The sequence below is a fragment of the Haliaeetus leucocephalus genome, unplaced genomic scaffold, assembly GCF_000737465.1.
Source record: "Haliaeetus leucocephalus isolate CR32 unplaced genomic scaffold, Haliaeetus_leucocephalus-4.0 Scaffold964, whole genome shotgun sequence".
Classification (NCBI taxonomy): domain Eukaryota; kingdom Metazoa; phylum Chordata; class Aves; order Accipitriformes; family Accipitridae; genus Haliaeetus; species Haliaeetus leucocephalus.
Genome location: NW_010973400.1, coordinates 4,165,314 through 4,181,162, shown reverse-complemented (window position 1 = coordinate 4,181,162; position 15,849 = coordinate 4,165,314). Strand labels below are relative to the sequence as shown.

At 40.5% G+C, this 15,849-nt stretch overlaps 1 protein-coding gene across 2 annotated transcripts in view; it reads right to left on the bottom strand.

Moving 5' to 3' along the window:
• The window catches only part of CLIC5 (chloride intracellular channel 5), a 71,639-nt gene that overhangs the window by 38,764 nt on the left and 17,026 nt on the right, over positions 1–15,849 (bottom strand). The window contains exon 1 of one of the 2 annotated variants that reach the window (XM_010584300.1): positions 11,611–11,673. The exons of the other annotated variant lie outside the window; for it this stretch is intronic. Coding sequence (XP_010582602.1) covers positions 11,611–11,673 — 63 coding nt within the window. Of the gene's footprint in view, positions 1–11,610; positions 11,674–15,849 lie in introns of those variants that run through there. 2 annotated transcript variants of the gene reach the window in all.

The following is a 15,849-nucleotide window of genomic DNA, read 5'->3' as shown; positions in this document are numbered from 1 at the left end:
TCGAGTAGCTTTTACAGTCGTTCTTCTATGTAAAAATAAAAGAAGGAAAGCAATTTTAGCTGGAGAAGCTACTGGGATACACAAATATGAAAATGAATGTTGGTGCAAATGTTTCATTGAAAATGAAGCCAAGGCACAGGGATGTGGCGTGACTTAGACAATGACAGACAGAAAGAGAACGCATCTCTGCTATCTCCCAGTTTAGCTCTTTCTTCATCTCAGCCTCAGGCTCTGACCCGCACTGACACAGCATTCAGAGCCCTGGCCAAGCCAGCATCTGCTCAGCCTCTGAAGACCCTTCCAAAGTCTGGCCCTTGCATATCCAGACAAAGATATGCAATCACATATTTAACCACCACCTGAACTAATCACACCCTGGAGACAAAGAGATATTTTAAGACAGGCAAGCAGCCTCTGAATATCGTTTCTATCAGACTGACTTTGGCCAAATTTGTGTTATCTGAGACACAGAAGTCAAAGATTTCTTCTGCACTTGAACCAAGCCCTGCTCTTGTTTGCCAACATACCCTCCATTGCAATGCCTTCCTGGTTTGTAGATTTTATGGCTTTATTGACTCAAACTATATGTGTTTCATTACAGCATATCTAGTCTGATCTGAACCAGAAGAAAGGGCATGACTTCTTTGGTGGTTCATTCCAATGGTTAATCACCTTTACAGTTACTATTAAGCTTATTTCTAACTTGACTATATCTGACCTTAACTATTAGTATGTCTTGTTATACTTGTTACCACTATATTAAAAAGCCCGCTACAGATGCATTTAATATTGCAGTCAAGTGACATTTGGTCTTTTACTTAAATGAGAAAGACTGCCTTAAAGATGGCAATCTGAAGTATTTTTTAAACCTTAAAATTATTCTTCTCTACATCTTTTTCAATATCATAACATACATTAGCTTTGTGTGCATTTAAAATAGCCAGCCAAAAGATAATCTAAACCTTGACCCCTCCCTAATAATAGCAAAAGAAAAAAAATTTAAAAGCATAGTTGTTACTAGTATAATTTGTGTATTTATTATTGGAATACCGCAAATTACAAAGCAGGTGGGGCACATGAACACTGAATTAGTCGTGCTAAGTGCTGTGCAAAAACCAAAAGGCACAAGAGCTATGCCTAAAGGATGGAGCACAGGACCAGATTGGTGTTCTTGCTGGACCTCTTTCCACAGGGCCACGGCTTCTCAGCTTCTGCACCTATAAAGTGCTGACCGTGACTGTAAAGTGCTTCAGAATTGCTCTAAAAAGGACTTTGTATTTTTTATCTCAGAGACTGGGTTTTGCAAAAAGAATCATGTTCAGAGACGACTGCCAAAGCATGGAGCAGCCTGCACAACCTCCTTTGCGGAACTGGGGTCTAAGTATGCTTAATAGCTGTCAGCATCTAGGCAGGTTATGGATCTTCTATTATCACCCTGTGTTTTACTACTGGGTGTTTAAAAAAAAACAAAACAAACCCACAACTGCTGAACATTTAAAACTTATGCTAAAATATCTTTTCTAAATTGCAGACAGTTGTTGACCTTAGCTGTCAAATGTTTTTTGAGATGGAGCATACATCTCCATGGATTAGCTCATCATGCTTTGAACTCCACTGCTAGCCTGCAGCAGCACACACTCTTTAGAGGTGATTAGCCCTTTTCCAGACAGTAAAGCATTATACTTCTATGTCTTTATTAGCAGCAGAAGTTAGAAAATTTTATATCTGCTTTGGCATCTTCATGGTTAACAGACAGGGAAACTAAAGCCTTACCTAAATTAAGCAAACTTCCTCTGTGTGTAAACTCCATTCCCAGTATCATGAACAGGTATTAACACCTGAAATATTAGTAAATGGCAAACTGAGTCATGATATTTTTTTCTTAGTCCAGAGGAAACCAACAAATACAAGAGAAGCAACAAAAATAGTCAAGAAATGGCTATTTTACAGCCCAACTTACATAAGGAAGAAAAAAAAAATTACTATTCCCATATATAATCTTTGCAAGTTTTAAATATGTGAAATTCAAGTTTTATAGAATTTAAAGTAAATGAAAATCAGCTTTGGCCTTGAATATTAGGCTTTGAACATTGTTATTAGGTTTTGCATCAAGCACCTACAGGTAAATGCCATGGGCTTCTGTCATCTGCTCTGCACACAAAATTAGTGACTATCAAGAATGATGATTTAGAAGAACAAACTATCACTGTCTGAGGAACTTCATCCTTAATATAATGACATTTATGCCAAAGTAGCTATAGCAGGGATAGGTTCGACTCCTACTGTCCTACAGAGGCATTAATAAGTTATTACAACACAACCCTCCTGAAATACATTTCAATTAGTGCTTTATCTCAGTTTTATGCAGAGTTGCCAGAAATACATATAAAGGAGATATTTCAGTGTCTTTTGGCAATCAGGTGCATGGGAAAAAAACTGGAGAAGCACCCAAGCTCCAGATATACAATATCTCTTAGGCAGAAGTTGAACCAGGGTACCATGAGACCAACATCCAAGTCATGGAGATTAGGACACCAGTATAAATTTATGAGTCTGAATGCATATAAGAACAAGCAATAAAAACAGAGAAGTTGAAAAAGAAGGTACTACAGAAGATACAAGACCCTAAGAAGGAAAAAGGAAGGCAGGAAAGAGTGGACAGGGTGCCAGCAGAGAGGAGTTTTGGCTCAACTGCTGTGGGAGGCAGCTCAAACTGAGGTCCCCACCGCTCCACTACCTGGCTGGGCCCAGTGCGGTGCTAACACGGCTGCACAAACTCTGGGCTAGAGCTAGCTCATGTCCAGACACTTAATAAAGCACCCAACAGCCTGTACCTGAGAGCAGAGAAATGTCCAATTTCCTCTGGTTTGATTTCTTTTATGTCCAGGAAATCAAGAATTTCGATATACTTTGTCAGGAGACAGTTCTACATCAGAGACCTGATCCCATCGTGTATTTCTCTTCTATTTTAAGTGGTGTTCAGGATGCTGTGCTGGGATAAGGGTGAAGAATGTTCCCTGCTCCCACGATGTGTCCACATGTGGTGGAGAGGGAGTGGTATCAGCATTTTATCAAGGTAAGGAGAGCCTGAATAATTTGCCTTGGGTTGCTGAAGGAGGCAGAAAAGCAAAAAAGTAAAAAAAAGCCTCCCGAGAATTTGCGTAGAAATCTAGTAATTTTACTGAGCTTAACACGTTGCAAAATTTGCATGGCAGGACCTTTTCATAGTTTGATTAGAGCTGGACAAAAAATAATGAAAATCAGAGTTTACAGCTGGTGGGAGCTGTTGGTGTTGCTTTGTATTAAGATACAGTGCTGAAACAATGATTTGTTCACAGAATGGAAAGTCAAAAAAAATGTTGATTTGCATTTTGACTGGTGCCATTTTAACATGGCAAAACTTTGCTGTGGTGTTACAGAATGGTATCTCAGGTGCTTCATGTCCCAGTCTCCTTTCTGAGCACATCTTCTCTTATGACACTGTAGCCATGTGATTTCTGTAGCGCACCAGAGTCACTGAATCAAAAAGGAATCTGTGTTCTATCATGGAAGATCCACTTCAGCCAGTGAACACCACCATAAAAAAATGATACTTATAGAAGGGTAAAATCATAAACACTCTAAAAGGTAAGTTATGGAATTATTATTGTGAGGGACAGAATAATACTGATTTACAAAGAATCATTTAATTTAACAGAGTCAGAGAAAACATCCTATGGACCCATTCTACATTTATGTGTGAACTTGCAATCAAGTTGCGTAGCAAACAGCAATGATGTGCTGTAAATGTAATCAGTTACAGAAAGTTCTACCCTTAGGTATTATTAGATAAAATTAATGGCTTTGGATCTTCAAAACACAGGTGAATAAATTTTTAATTACTTTTGTTCCACTGTAATGATTTCCAACTTTTAGGTCTAATATAAAAATCATGCCAGGAATACATGATGCTGATTAAACTCATCAGACCTACAAAAATCAAAGATTTTTTTAACTCATAGCTCCAGATGTACATATATATTACTGTTATCGCATCTAGATGAGTTTTACTGCATGTCAGCAATACAGAAGTGCAAACAAATGGGGAGAGCAAGGAGCAAGGAAGGAAAGGGAATGAGGATCTGTTCTGGACTTTGTTCATGTTAAACTTTACTGTGTCAAACCAACTGCTTCAAGCTATTTTCAAAGTACCTACTATAGCACTTTAGATACCTGCTCCGATTTCCTAGTTCATGTAAGATTTATAGATTTGAATCCAGTATGAATCCAGCACAAAACCAAACCTTCCTTATTCCAAATGATTCTCCCTACAACTTCCAGTCAGCCTTTGTGGGGGGAAAAAAAAAAAAAGTATCATTGAAACCTTCTGTTATTCATGTTTAAAACTAACACACAGACTCACAGCCCTTTAACATCTGTCTGACTCTGTTAAAAAAGAGTAATTTGAAAAATCTTCTACCAGAGCTCTTAGCTGCAAAATGGAAATACTAGTGTTTATGTTACCTCTTTGCAGCATTGCTGGGATTATTTTGCTGGTATCTGCCAGATTTTGAAGAATTATGTGTCATACAACAACTAAGTAATACTGTTGCTGTAATGATCAGTATGTTATCCTAAACAATCCTTACACAGCCCTCCATCAAAATATATTTGATATAGCCAGATGAACTGATACTAACATTAAACTCTGGAGCACAGGCAGACTTACTTCCTACTGGCTCTCTTGGAAAGGATCCCTGTATATTTTTGGGATGTTATGTCAAATGATCTCTGTGACATTTGCTGTTCTGAATAACTGCAGCGGAGTCATATATTGCCGATAAAAGTTTCCTGGGGACACTTACTGGGGCTTCGCTGTCATCGCTGAACCATGACACAACAACCCGTGAGCCTGACGAGACGCGTGCTGCCAGAGATGGAAAAAGAGCAATCTACAGCTAAACGTAGAGCATCCAAAGCATACCAGTGGCTATTTCTAACTACAAGCAATAATAATTACGAATATCACCAGTTCTTCATGGTAGAATTAAAACACTGTATTCACCTGATTTGACTCTGCAGCTCAGAAAAGCTGGAATAAAGGAAGGAGTTAGTAGGTGGAGTTTAAAGAAGATCTCAAATACACTTAAGCTAGCCTAACTCTACTGCCACTGAACTCAGCAGTACAAACCTGATTTGCTTTTATGGCCATGCAATATGACCAATGCTGAATGTTTCTGAAGACTTATCCATTCAAATTATGGATCCAATTTATAAAGGCATTTAAGGAAATAAAGTTATGTATATTCAACAAAGCATTTGAATATGTTTCATTTTAATCAGATGTTCTGATGACAATTAACATATATATTGATGCCATCAAGTTCAATAAAAAGCAAGTTGTCACAGCCATTTATATGAGGGAAAAAACCCAAACTATGCCAGATAAGGCTGTCATTCACTTTTAGCCATAAACTAATGATTAGAACATGAACTCAGGCAGAAGGAGACATAGCTGAAAATCCCTTCTTAATTGGAGATCCAGTTTTCCAAGCAATCCTAAAAGCATTCCAGACTAAGTTCAAGGTGGCAGGGATAGTGATTACAACCCTGCCAAGTCCTTTTATAAATTTGGCCTGCTTAAACTATTCACTGTCCATCTCTCATATTCCCACCAATGAGGCACTTGTCTTGACGCAAAACAAAATCTGCAAATGCTCAGAGAGAAAACAGACATACAGACGTACAGACTCTGGGTTGTATAACTCTGGCTAAAGCTTCTTTAAAGTATTGGTTTTCTTCATCACAAGGCAAAACAAGCAGCTTGTGATTTTAAAACATTTGCTAGGCAGCTATTTGTTAATTTATTGAATTATTTTCTTTTAACAACATAAGATTAAAGCAAAATTACATTTTGCCAAGATGGATGTTTTCTCCTTGACTATTCTTTTTATTATTTTATTGAAAATGCTTAATAAAAAGACCAGAGAAGTAACTATCAGTCCAGGCAGTATTTCCTTGATTTAACTGGGTCTGTCTGGAGTTACTATTAATTTGTGATTCAAATTTAGGAGGCCTGGCTCTCTTCTTGTGCCCATTTTATATATATATATATAAACTCTATGGGCTTCAACCCAGTCACTCCCGATTTGAAAAGATCTAAGCAAGATAGGAACCAAGCCAGAATTACACTGAAATACCTGAGTCCCCCTGCATGGAACTTATGAAACACATTTATAGGTGTTTAAACAAACCTAGTAAAACTATCTTCCTCCCGGTATATATGCTGGTGTCCAGACTACTGGTAAACCTTGTAAATTTGGTAACCTTAATACTAACACACAAGGCCAGTACACTAGAAGAGAAGACTTAGGATGCTGATCATACACTGTCTCACCAAAAGAAGTTTGGAAGATATATGAACTGTGGTGCCCACCATCTGCTCAACAGCGCCGAACAGATGAAAAATGCAAGACCCTAATAAGCCCCCATGCTCACGCCACTTCCAGGGTGACAGCTGAAAATTGTCAGAGACTGCAGGCACTATATGTTTCTGCTTTGTAGGGTGGCTATGTCTGTCTCAAAATGTGAAAGACTTGGCCAACCTCATGACCAAGGATCCAAAAAAATGTTATTGTCAGTCTTGGACAGGTTGAACCAGATGTTTCAGTATCATTATTCTTCCTTTTGTTTTTCTCTCTTTATTATTTCCTCTTTACCTAGAAAGTTTCGCTGAACATAGGAATGATTTTGTATGGAAGCCAAAAGCTGAGTTCATAATACCCAGTAAAATACCCCTACTTCTCAAGAAATGGAAATGAACTTTGTACCTTCCAGATCTGATTGTGATTTCTACTCATCATCAAAACACTACTCGAGGGCAGTCTACGAATCAAATTAATTAGAGAGCCTGTATTCTTATAATGGATTAAAATGTTCCTGTCAAGTTTTCCCTCCCAGTTTGTAAAGCCATTATTGGTTTTGATAATCCTGAAATTCTGAAACTAAAATCAGTTTTCTTATCAGGGTGACTCTTACATTACAACTACAAAAGCCTCAATAGTGGGGAATGACTGTTTGTACCAGGAGTAACATTTATATTTATATCTTCCTTTAAGGCTACATTGCAGCAGTTCTCCAAAATCCAAACCAGGGTTAGTCTGAAATCACCTTTTGGCAGAGACAACTTAAAAAACAAAAACAGAAAATGCACAACAAGAAATTTCAGAGTGCATAAAAATCTTGCACCTCCCTGGGATGATTTCTGGGATAATGGTGTCCAAAGGAGAGGAGAGGGGCAGCAACACCCTCCCGGGAGCAGTGACTCCCGGGCTTTTGACAGAGCACACTAAATCAGCAGGATGACTGCTTTGTCCTGGGCAACCAGGCTCTCTGACTGACTGATTCATTCAGGGATAGAAATTTCGGTGCCAAATGTTGCCATCGCTTTCAAACACACTCCTAACAGACAGCTAAAACTCCCCGAAATGAAACCGTTGGAGATGACAAAGGGCTCACAGGTTCCTTGTACGTGGGTTTGCTGCTCCAGGAGACTGTGAGCATACCAGGACTAAGCTCTTCTCTTTGCGATAATCCTCGAACAAGAAATGACCCTACGGGGCCCTACAAATACTTCAGTGCTGTCAGTCCTTGAACCATACTTTGGCTGGTACCGTAGACCCGAGACATGGCAAATACACCATCACGGTGCCTGGTCGTGCACAACACTCAGGTCCTAACACGAGGAACAGGCTGAGAGCGTTCAGTGCGTTTTACACCTTTAAGACTTCAGCTGGCAGACGGGAATACGTTCAATGTCTGAACCAGTGAGTGTGGAAGATCAAGGCCTTTGAGACATCCCTCCTGCTTTTTAGATTTGCAAGCACCTTCATGTTTTCTCTAGATGGGTGTTCAGTGTGACTGCAGTTGAACACTTTGTGAAGTAAAGCCTTACACCTTTTAAGCAAAAGCTCTTGCACACCTGAGCTGATGAACGTATCCTGAATGTTAATTACTCAATACCACAACGATGACTCCTTGCAGAAATGACTGTCTGCCAGCTCACTACTCATTCTCCTACTACCATGATGATACTACTATCTTTTGATTGTGAGAAATACGGATTAACATATATCTCATTATAGAGTGTTTCTAAAGCAGGAAGATTTTTAAAATGAAATGTACTTTGGACCATTCCTGTGGTTTGTTTGCTTTCTAGAGTGCACTCATCCTGACCCATGCAAATAGACAGCTGTACTCTCAAGTCTTATTTGTACCATGCTTTGTTTTCCATGTTTACAATGTATCTCCCTTCAAATTAACTTTCTGGATATTAGGCACTACTCTAATTCTGAAATGCAAGGAATGTACATCCAAACACCCGTTTCCACTGCAAACAAAAAGAAACCAGAACAGTTTTGTGATCCTCCCGTATGTATTTTAATAGTCTGTATGTAAGAAGAGCACCATTCAGTTTAGTCACAGGTGCAAGACTGCCAGAAAAAGCTAAATATACCTTCCATCAGGGTGTCATTTATACAGAAGCACTTTGCTCCTCCAGCACACAAAGAATTAAAATTAACCTGAGTTACAACAAGCCGGGTTAAGCACAGAGCAAGCACTACCTCCCGATGCTCGCTTCCCCAATGCTGCTGCCAGCATCTCGCACTACCGCGTATCAAGCCTTTTTCTCTGGCAGCCTCTTCCAATTCCCTGTCAAACAAGTTTAGAGAGGGAACTGCTGCTGGAGAGTTTCAGCGTTCACAAAAGGCCTGCTTACACAAACTGCAGATCTGATTAAGGCGGCACCACCTCCCCGGCCGACCTCACCGCTCCTCGGCTCTGCCCGTTCTCACCATCAGTCTGCTCCTGTCCTGCCCCAGATCTCTCAGTCAAGCACCTTGCAAGAACAAACACTCGTTCACACAAAAAAAATAAAATCTCACAGATCCAGGTTAGGGCACCACTAGAAAAAGAGTAAAATCGATGGGGATGGTAACCAACAGGTGTGATAACCGCTTGACCCGTCTCTGCCAGAGCACTTCGGCTAGCTGTGTCCTGGTGGTGCCCAGCCGATCTGCACAGCTCAGGAGATGGCAGCTGACCTGCATTAGGTTACAGCACGGCTCTTTTGTCTACAGTCACCTCGCTACTTGTCTTTCTAAGGCTCCTGCTCTCCTGGTTGTTAAATAAAAAGGGAAATAGAGCAATTGTGTAACACCTTTCTTTTTTTAACCTGAGACAGGAACTGCTTTTATTAGAGACTCTATGGCTGGGGAAAAACAGCCCTTTCTGGTTTATTTGTGCTTGCAGAAGATACAGTTTTCTCCAGGCCGTGTCTACTGCCCTGCATTTTTCTTACTGATCTCTGTGTTTTCTGGCTCTGTGTTCATTCGAGGATGCAGGGCAGAACTTTTTTCAAGGGAAATATTAGTGCCACAAAAATCAAAGGATGAAATGCTCATTGACCCCAACATCTCCTGTTACTAGAACTTGCCTCAAGTCTGGGCCAGTATATTTAGGTTTGCCACTTGTCCCAGCATCACATACTCATCCAGAAGTTGCCACCTTTCAGTTCTTCTTTCCAGTCTTCAAACAGACTGAGCAAGTGCCTTGTCCTTTGCAGACTTTCTCCTGGATCAGCCTTCCTGTTTTTCTCCCCTTACTGATATGCTATACTTTTAAATGTCATGCTCTGGCAAGTTGTCACCTGTTCATATTTCTCTTATATGCTCCTATTTTTCAACTTTTAGTTCCTCCCTTACTTGGATGTTCTTCTCTTACTTATTTTTCAACTTCTGAGATGTATAATTTAATACTCTGGTTATATGCTTTACTATACAACTTTTTAGACTTTTAATTAAATTAATGGCACCTTTCCAAAATATCAAGAATTGCAATTTTTCAACCTAAATGGAAAGTCTCCAGGCAGACACCAATTAATTCTTTTACTCCAGCTCTGCAAATTATGAGCTTTATGTGAAAGTGTCTATGCAATTCTGTAACATGCATTATGCAGGAAGTCACATTACTAAAAATGTTCTTTCTGGAGTTATAAATCTTCAAATGATGGCATGGCCGAATTGAATGCAGTGCAAATTTTTTCCAGCAACTTACAGATCCAGAACTTCACACAATGAATCTGGGCAATGACCTTCACTTTAACAGTTGATGCAGTCAAAGAACCATATATCACAAACATCCGTATCAGCCTCAATAAAATAGTGTGGGCACTAAAACAAACCACCAGTTAAAGGTTTGCATTCCAGAATACATTTGTGATGACAGAGTGCCAAAAAATCCCATTAACCTATTTTTTAGCCCACAAACATCTCCATTAAACTCACTTTGGTAGAAACAATTTGTAGAGGAAAGGTATCGGGATGTATGGACACACGCAGGTCCCTTTTAATACATTAAGGCCTATTGGGCAGTTATGAACCAGGAATTCTTGTAAAATCAGTTTGCTAGAGAGAAAGACCTTGTTGCTGGCTTGATGAGAAAGGCTGCACCTGAATTGACTGGTTTTAGAAGATGTGTGAAGAAGCCATGTATACACATCATGAGTCTGGCTGACATTTCAACCTACAGCCCAAAATATCCATTAGGGAGTACAAAGCAGTTATATACCCTCAACTTGACAGAAAGGAGGGGTTGGAATTTGCTTTTCCAATCATTCAGTACTGTGTTTGCAATGGGCCTGATATAACTCCCACATATTAATAATAATCCTACTGATTTACAGTGATGGTTTAGGCTCAGCGAGACCAAACACCTGCATTTTATATGGGCATAGTGGATTTTAGCCTCGACATACATAGAGGCTTTGAAACATGCTCTGAACATCAAAAAATCTGAGCTGTTCACTGGGACAGAGTTTGCATGAAGTTTGCAGTTAGTAAGGTTCAATGTGTAATGGGTTTGAAGTGTGCCACTGATTTTAATGGTCAGATTTTCATAGCCCAAGACCAAGAGACATACCCAATTTGAAACATTCTGAAATCCTGCCATATAACAGGTGCACTTATTTTTCTATATTTTCATTAAATCAGTTTCTGTTCTCAGTTACCCTTGTATAAAATCAGAATGAACTTCGGGCTGAGGAAACTGAGAGTAAAAACTGATTTAGTTTTCATTTTTTTAGAAAAATAAAAGTATTGCAGGAAATAATCAGAAGACTGCCAGCTTATCTCAGTCCTTTTTGTTTTATGATCCACTAGCATTTGAGACCTGACAGCCTCTGCCAAGGTACCAATAATGGTACCCCTCAGCTCTTCATGCTCTCTTCCCAAAAACAGAGAAGCAAGTCAGGATTCTTATAGAAAAACCTGAATTCTAAAGCCTGAACTCTAAAGTTAGGACACAGTACATTGCAGGCAGCAGGCTAAGAGTAACAGGACAAACTCACAGGGAGAGAAATAACAATAAAATACAGGAACCCTGACTCTCCCTCCACAACATTACCTAATTCTAATGTCACGAAGAAGAAAGCAGTGTGCATGTGTGTGCAAGAGATAACAGGCTGTCAAAGCACCGCTTCTGCTCAGCGCCAGAAAATTAAAGTTTGATTATTCAATAGAAGCCGAGCTGACCCGAGAGTCACACCAGTGTCCAGTTCACAGTGCAACTTACCTTCACGAAGAGCTCAATTTCAGGGTCCTTTCCTTCCCCATTAGCAGGAACAGAGTCTGTCATTTTTCACCCCCAAGGCTACCAGCTGATCTCCCACTATTAAGTAGCAAAAGGAGTTTTCAACTGCACAGTGGGTAGGTTTCCCTTCCGAACAGCTTTCACCAAGCTTTTAAAACATCATTCATAATGACAAAGCTCAAAACCAGCAGAGAAAACAAGTTTGCGGGTTAATAAATAAATAATAATCATTAAAAAAAAGCAGGCGGCAGAGCAGCAGTCCCTGTTACGGCTGTGTAGTTCTTCAGAGCAACAAGTGCTGCTGTGCTCTGGTACAGTATCCTCATCTGTCAGAGCTGCAGTTCTCACTGCCTGCCCAAAATAGCCCAGAGCATAAAAAAAGAGGGTGGGGTTAACTCACAGGGGAGGAGACAAGGTCCTGGTACCTACAGCAGGATCAGCCTCTGAGCAAATAATTCTGCTCTTCCCCATTTTCAGCATTTCTGTTGTTCCCTCCCTTGTTCTTCAGCTGGGAGCACCAGTGACAGGGGAAGAGGGAAGGTCTGCAGCAGGCTGGTTTCATTGCTTGAAGCAACAGTGATGTTTTTTCCTTCTTTTCTGAAGGGTGTTTTTCCTGCTTCTAGCTGTTCAAAATCCTAATATTGTTATTGCCAAGAATGGTAAGGAAAAAAAAGCCAAATTTCTTCACCCTGTGCATTGGCTGTTGCATCAGTGCAAGGAGCATGCGGAAATCAGAGCTCTGCCTCGGCGAAAACCCCTGTGCGTGGTACAAAGTGGTACAGAAGCCAAAACTGAACACTCTTAGGTGAGAAAAGCACCTGTGGTGCCACCACTCCTGGTAGAGTTCAGGAGCAGAGGAACGGGAATGGGGTTACGCAGGAGAACGAAGAGCTTCAGGGCCCTGGGAAAATAAAATGTTTGGGTCCCGTAACTATTTCTCAGTGTGTCCAGCGGGGTGCTGGTTGTAGAGGGGGGGCGGGAGAGTGATGATACGCTGGGGTGGAGTTCAGAAGAAAACTTTCAAGGGCTTCAGCCTGCTGTTGACATACTGTCATCCTCTATACTCCCTTCCTTCGCCCTGCATTCCTTGCGTGACTCAGAGGTCGCCACACAGCAACCCTAAGCAAGAGGTGACACAGGATAGAAAGGCCTGACACAGCTAAAAGGCATGGAGGAAAGGAGTGCTGGCACAGCAGGGGAGAGGGGACAAAGGCAAAGGGGTCGGGTGGGACCTCCTCCTCATTGCCATCATTGCCCGGAGGGACTTCGTGCCCTCCTGCCCTCGGGAAGACCCTCCTGCACCTCTGCCCTCCCTGTCTGCTGCTCCTGTTTTGGGACCGCCGAAGCTCCGGCTCGCAGGCTGTTTGCAGCTCGCACTGCCAGACATGAGCAGCTTTACCTTCTCCTTCTGACACAGAGAGGCCTTTTGGGTATGGTTTTGACATGATCAAACACTCGCCTTCCCTGAAAGTGCTCTTAGCTGTGTGCTTTCGCGATGATCTTTAATTCTCTCTCGTGACCTCTAGGCATTTGACATGGATCCAGAGCAGTCGCAGCTCTGGCTCTTCGGGTAAGTTCTACAGGAATTTCCCACAACAGCTGTTTCGTGTGCACTCCATGAAGCACTGAAATGGTTAACAACTAAATCTCATTATGCTGTTGCAACTGTAATTACAACATAATCAACATTATAATTAGTGTAAAAGTATGCTTATGGTTTTTAGATCTAATTAGCACTCATTCAAATAACTGGAAGGTTAACTATAAGAGAATTAAGTGTTATTACTACTTTGATTTCAAATTTTTTACATGTAATTTTTGGACTAGGCACATTAATTACCAAACATTTATAGTATAATTATTCTTAGGCCTACCGGCAAACTTCCAAGGACATGGGCTAAGTGTACTTACATGTGGCAAAAAGAATCATTGCACTGTAATTATATATTACAGTTATAAAAGTCTGCCAGAAACGTAACTGTAGTTCACCATATCTCTAAAATGCATCCTTAAATAATATATTATCAACTATATGATTATAAGCTTTTGTTTTTGCTGAAAAATTATTTTGCTTTAGCACCTCATGTGACAACATAATTTCCCTTTAATGGGGGTTCCTGGAAACAATGGGAAGTGAGTCATCTTGACTGAGGTTACCTGTAGCTCCAGCCCCACAGAAAACACTGTTTTGATATAGGCAAGTGCTTTGAACAGTTTATATCACAGGAGCATACATATCAGCTCTGGAAGAGAAAATACTGCCAGCTATGAGAACAGTATAGAGGTAATACCGCTAATGCTAAACCAAAATGTTGAAATAAAAGCAGCATTCAAGATACCAGCACTTACGAGATGTGATGCATGCGACCTATTTAGATGTCTATTTTAGAATGAAAAAATGTGTCCTAGAAGTGCCTACTTTTTTCCACTGGTAATAAAGGGAGCCCAGGGTTAACAAGCTCAGATAAAGACATTATAATGGTCAGACAAATCCCGCTGTAATTATTAAGTAAAAGAAATCTGTGGCTTTAGTGCCTGATTTCTATGCACATGTCATCTCTCACTTCAGAAGTTGTGCATGCCTTGCGCTTCTGAAAGTTAAACTCTAGATATAGCAATTTCGGTAGAGACTCAACATGTCAAAACACTTAAATCCTTCCTTCCCAACTACTGTCTGGGCTTAGTGGTGTATTATAATTAGTTTGCAAGACGAAGAGTATTGTGCTGAGGCTCAGCAAAGCAGAAGGGAAACTGTGCAATACAGGGAAAGGGAGCTAAGATGCCCTGAAGCTGTTTCCATCTTGACCCAGATAAAAGCTACTGCAGGAATGGGCCAGAGTCCATCTGGTTCAAGACGCTTCTGGGCAGCAGAGCCCCTGGAAGGTCCCTTCCCCATCCGCTTTCACCCATGAGGCACCATCTTGCACTCATCGCCTGCCCCAGGACTTGATATGGGATGCTCAGAGGTTACAGAGGCTGTAGTGTGAAAACCACACATCTGATATTCCAGCTGTGCTTTTAGGTATCCACAGAGAGAATAACCCAGCCCACCTCAAAAACCCTCTGATTTTCAAAAATCTCCCTATGGAACCCCTAGAAGGGACCAAGCAAAACAGACTCCTTGTTCATATAAATGCTGTGTTTTTTAAAATGGATTCTGAAAGCTTGATTTAAGATAAACATTGTAGGAGGCAGTGAGTAGGAGGAAATATATACATATATGTAAGTACTGCTTCAGGAATCTATTCGTACATTTGCTCCTTTGGTGTCATATAAAACTGACTTATCACTTACATCTGGGTGGAACCTTTTTGACTATAATGGTTATTATTATCTACACAGCTCTGTTTTGTGTTATTAAATCAGGTCTTTCTTCAGCCAAATTAAGGGTAAGATACTGATAAATAATTAGTACACTCTCATTTTACTGCAAAGAATGAGTCGCTTAGTTTGGCCTATCATTTTCTCACGAGTCAGAAATGGCAGAGGCTTTGAGTTACGTACAAGAACATTAGACGCTGAATTATGAACTCTTCATAAGACAAGTCATTATAGTTTGAGGTTTATGAGATATATAAATGAATATGAGCACGTCATCCCATTAATAAAAGAAGAGGACAGCTTCAGAAAAAGAACCACCACATCTCCACATAAGACCTCTATTGTAGGTGAACTCTGACGCACTATCAGCTTTCACAGGCCTGATCCAAGCTTCACTTCCCATAAAGATTTGTCCCGAGGGGGTGAATCAGAGGCCAAGCATCCAGGATGTAATTCTATCGTGGAGTTCTCCAGCAGACCACTAAGCTACCAAGAAGGATCAGGGCACAGAGTGCATCCATCCCCCATGCTCACTTGGTGCTGCCACCCAGCCCATCCTGTGAGAGCGGCATTACAAGTTTTGTGTGACACAGGTGACGTTTTTCATGTTGTAAATAAACTTCCATCGTGGATGAAAAGAAGAAGTAAAATCTTGGTGCAGCCACAGTAAACGGTATTTGGGGCTATGATTTTACCTGGGAATTATTTAACTGCCTAGTTGCCTAAAAAAACACAATTAAGCAGCAACCATATACTAAACCAGCATGTTTGAATGGGTTATGAAAATGTATCTTCCAGAGGCAGTTCTGAATTACTGGTAATTTGCAACTGCATTTATTGCATGCTAGTAGCTTCAACATGCTACTTATTTAACAAGTTAACAAGTGCAAGGAATCAAAC